Raw genomic sequence first — 4,466 nt, 5'->3', positions numbered from 1 at the left:
ATTCTAGAGTGGAAATGGGAGTAGATCACCATGGATTTTGTAGTTGGGCTCCCACGGACTTCGAGTAAGTTCGTTGCTATTTGGGTGATTGTGGATCGGCTGACCAAGTTCGTGCACTTCATACTAGTTGGGACTACTTATACTCCGGAGTAGTTGGCTGAGATTTACATCCGCGAGATTGTCCGCCTTCACGGCGTGCCAGTGTCTATTATTTCAGATCGGGACATGCAATTTACATCGTAGTTTTGGAGAGCCGTGCAGAGAGAGTTGGGTACCCAGGTTGAGCCGAGCGCACTATTCAAATATTGGAGGACATGCTACGCGCTTGTGTCATTGATTTTGGGGGTTCTTGGGATCAGTTTCTGGCACTTGCAGAGTTTGAATACAACAGCAGCTACCAGTTGAGCATTCAGATGGCTCTGTATGAGGATTTGTATAGGAGACGGTGTAGATCTCTGGTGGGTTGGTTTGAGTCGAGCGAGGCTAGTCTATTGGGTACTGACTCGGTTCAGGATGCTCTGGACAAGGTTAAATTGATTCAGGATCGGCTCCGTACGGCGCAGTCTAGACAGAAGAGTTATGCCGACAGGAAGGTCCGGGATGTTGCTTACATGGTTGGGGAGAAGGTCCTACTCAAGGTTTCGTTCATGAAGGGTGTTATGAGGATCTGGAAGAAAGGCAAGATGAGCTCTCGGTATATTGGGTCGTTTGAGGTACTTCATAGGATTGGGGAGGTGGCTTAAAAGCTTACCTTGCCACCTAGTTTGTCGAGTGTGCATCTAGTGTTTCATGTTTCTATGCTCCGGAAGTATGTCGGTGATCCGTCTCATGTTTTGGATTTCAGAACGATTCAGTTGGACGGTGATTTGACTTATGATGTGGAGCCGGTCTCTATTTTGGATCGGCAGGTTCGAAAGTTGAGGTAAAAAGACATAGCTTAAGTGAAGGTACAGTGGAGAGGTTAGCCAGTTGAGAAGGCTACTTAGGAGACTAAACGGGAGATGCAGAGCAGATATCCACACCTATTTGAGACTCTAGGTACATTTCTAGACCCGTTCGAGGACAAACAGTTATTTAATATGGGGAGGATGTAACGACCCGGTCGGTTATTTTGAGAGTTGTAGCCCCGTTCCCCCATTTACTGCCCATTTTCTACTTTATAGCTATTATGTGACTTGCTGGGGTAGTCAGTTCGGGTCCGTAGTGATTTCAGAATGAAATAAGACACTTAGTCTAAAGGTTGAAAGGTTAAGTTGAAATGATTGGCTGGATGTTGATCTATGAGTAAACGACTCCTGGATGGAGTTTCGATGGTTCTGTTAGCTCCGTTGGGTGATTTTGGACTTCGGAGCGTGTCTGGATTGTGATTTGGAGGTCTGGAGTGGAATTAGGCTTGAAATGGCGAAAGTTGGAATTTTTTGAAAGCTTGACCGGGAGTGAACTTTTTTGATATCGGGATCATATTCTGATTCCGGAAGTTGGAATAGGTCTGTAATGTCAAATGTGACTTGTGTGCAACATTTGGGGTCAATTGGACGTGTTTTGATAGGTATCGGTGCCGTTTGTAGAAGTTGAATTTTCCTTATTTTTATTTTGTTTGAATTGAGGTGCGATTCATGTTTTAAAGTTGTTTTGATGTGATTTGAGGGCTCGACTAAGTTTGTATGGGGTTTTAAGAGTTGTTGGTACAATTGATTGAGGTCCCGGGGGCCTTGGGTTGATTCCAAATGGTTAACGGATCAAGAGTTGAACTTGAGAAGTTGCTGAAGTTGGGGTCTACTGGTGTAATCGCACCTGCGGAGCTTTGATCGCAGGTGCGGGCAGAGTTGCACAGATGCAAATTTTGGAGGGGTGTGAGCAGGTGGTCGCAGGTGCGAAAAATTTTCTGCACCTGCGTGGTCGCAGGTGCGGTGAGAGGTGCGCAGGAGCGGAAGGTGCACAGGTGCGGTGGGGAAACCCACATCTACATGACCGCAGATGTGGCAGGAGGACCGTAGAAGCGGAAGTGGGCAGGTGAGCTGGGACCGTAGAAGCAGCTTGGATGCTCGAAGAAGCGAGTCCGCAGAAGTGGAGTGAGGGATCGCAGGAGCATATTTGGCCACAGATGCATGGGTGATGTCGCTTCTGCGACGCCGCAGAAGCGGAAGTGCTGGGCAGATTATTAAAACAAGGGTTCGCAATTTTAGCATCATTTCAAGCATAAGTTTGGGCGATTCTTGAGAGGATTTTCGAGCGGATTCTTGAGATTCGAGGAATTAGGAGGCCGTTTCGCAAGGAAAGGATATATTCGAGTAGCGATTTGCTCGGATTGAGATCCAGGTATTTTCGGACATGGTGGGTGTTTATTCACTGCGCAGTTGACCCTTCGGAGATCTCGAGGAAGCTGCTCGGCATTTTCGCAGACCTTGTTTCTCCTTCCTTTTTCTTTCACTTATTGTATTTAGTTTCGGACTATTATAGACAGTATTTTCCAGACTTGTGATGTATAGATGCTCATGTAATCTGTGACACCCCGATGGTTGGGAATTTCCGCGTTGTGTTTTGGGTTTCTATCCCGTTTATGAGAAATTTTATTGTTTAAACTGCTTTAATTTATTTTCTGTTAAAAGTGTTGGAGTTATTTGGAAATGTCGGTTTGACTAGTACCACGATAGGCGCCATCACGATAGTTTAGGATTTTGGGTCGTGACAAAGACGTATCTGGGTTGGTAAGAGTAGAGTATATGCCTTCCAGGTTTCCTTGTTACTTGAGATATATGTTCAGTTGTTTCCTTCAGTATTCCTTCATTTGAGTTCTGCAATTACATTTGATTATCTAGTTGCCTTACATATTTCGTATATTCTTTCGTACTGACGTTCCTTTGCTGGGGGCACTATGTTTCATGTTGTTGGTTCAGATAGATAGACTGACCAACCTTTACAGTAAGCAGTTTAGAGTTCAATAGTTGATTGGTAAGAATCTATATCAACCGGAGTGCAGCCAAGTCTATAGGACTTTTGTTGTGGTTATCTATATAAGCTTTATGGGTAGGTCGGGGTCCTGTGCCGACCATGTTACTTATGTCAGATACTCTTAGAGTATTTTTTAGATGCAGATGTACTTGTGGTCAGTCGTACTAGTTTATATGATGGCCTTGTCGGCCCTTATATGCATATCATTTTGGGTTGGTTATGAGCTGATGTCATACGTTATGGCCTTGTCGGCCTAGATGTTTGTATATATTTTGTTGTACATGATTTACAGGTTACTATGTTTAGTCAAGTTAGGAACCAAGTGCCAGTCGCGCCTCCTTAGGATTTGGGACGTTACAAACATGGTATCAAAGCGAGGTTTGCGTCCTAGGGAATCTACAAAATCGTGTCTATTAGGGTCCTACCTTTAGATATGTTGTGAACCACACTTATAATCGGGAGGCTACATATTATTTAAGGTCTGATATCTTTATTTCATCTCCAGATCGAGCCATAGAGTTGAGTCATAGGAGTCTAAGGTTAACTCGTGCTTTATTATCTGTTTACAGAGATGCCTATAAGTAAAAAGGGAACAGTTAATCATTTGATAGATGCAACGGCATGTGAGGGGACTAGTAGTATGCCACTAGTAGATGAGGGCTAGAAAGAAGCCCACGATGAGACACCCTCTCAGGTATCCCTGACCCCATCAGTACTAGAAGAGCTCCAGTACCACAAACACCACCATCTGGTTCATCTGAGCAAGATATGAGGGATGTAGTATAATTGTTGACTCGGATAACACCCATAGCGGAAAATGGGGGCACCTCCAAATGTTGGACTTCGAGATAGATCAACTAGTTCGAGGGTACAAGAGTTCATTAACTTCAATTTGCTAGAATTTGCAGGCTCAGACCCACAAGAGGATCCATTGAAATTTATCGACGAGCTCTAGATGACCCTTAGAGTAATGCATGTTATAGGGACATGGGCGGTAGAGTTAACACCTTATAGGCTTGGGGATGTAGTTATTTTCTTGTACGATGCTTGGGAGTAATCACGAGGTCGGAATGCACCTTTAGAAGTATGGGAGGAGTTCACTAAGGCCTCTTTAGATCATTACTTGCCATTGGAGATCTGATAGTCTAGAGTTGAGCATTGTTTGGCCATTAGGCAGGGGAATATGAGCGTACGAGATTATACTCTTAGGTTTGACTCATTATCCAGGTATGCCCCGACAATAGTGGCCTCAATGAGGGATAGAGTTCACCGGTTTGTATGTAGTTTAGAGTCGAATTTGGTGAAAGGTTGCACTATAGCATCCTTGAACTCGGAGATGGATATCTCCAAAATTCATGCCTTCGCCCAGATATTAGTGGAAGGTTAGAAGTAGCATCAGCTTGATCAGGATAGAGATAGCGGGCAGAAAAAGAAGGGTAGATTAGATAGTAGTTACAGGGGATCTCAGAGTGGTAGTGAGCAGCAGTCCTGTAGGCAATTGACCAGGTATCATG

The 4,466-nt window shown here is 44.4% G+C and overlaps 1 protein-coding gene across 1 annotated transcript; it reads left to right on the top strand.

Annotated features, from left to right (window-relative positions):
* Nucleotides 1-314: 314 nt before the first annotated feature.
* Nucleotides 315-743, top strand: LOC138898599 (uncharacterized). The gene has a single exon (XM_070184675.1). It carries the CDS (start codon nt 315-317, stop codon nt 741-743), a length of 429 nt encoding a protein of 142 aa, XP_070040776.1.
* The last annotated feature ends 3,723 nt before the right edge of the window (nt 744-4,466 follow it).

The sequence above is a fragment of the Nicotiana tomentosiformis genome, chromosome 9 (assembly GCF_000390325.3).
Source record: "Nicotiana tomentosiformis chromosome 9, ASM39032v3, whole genome shotgun sequence".
NCBI lineage: Eukaryota > Viridiplantae > Streptophyta > Magnoliopsida > Solanales > Solanaceae > Nicotiana > Nicotiana tomentosiformis.
Note: the sequence above shows the minus strand (reverse complement) of the source record. Positions and strands in the feature narration are given on the sequence as shown.

Coding starts and splice junctions, on each gene's coding strand:
- LOC138898599 (XM_070184675.1), top strand. CDS start 315: ATGCTACGCGCTTGTGTCATTGATTTTGGGGGTTCTTGGGATCAGTTT.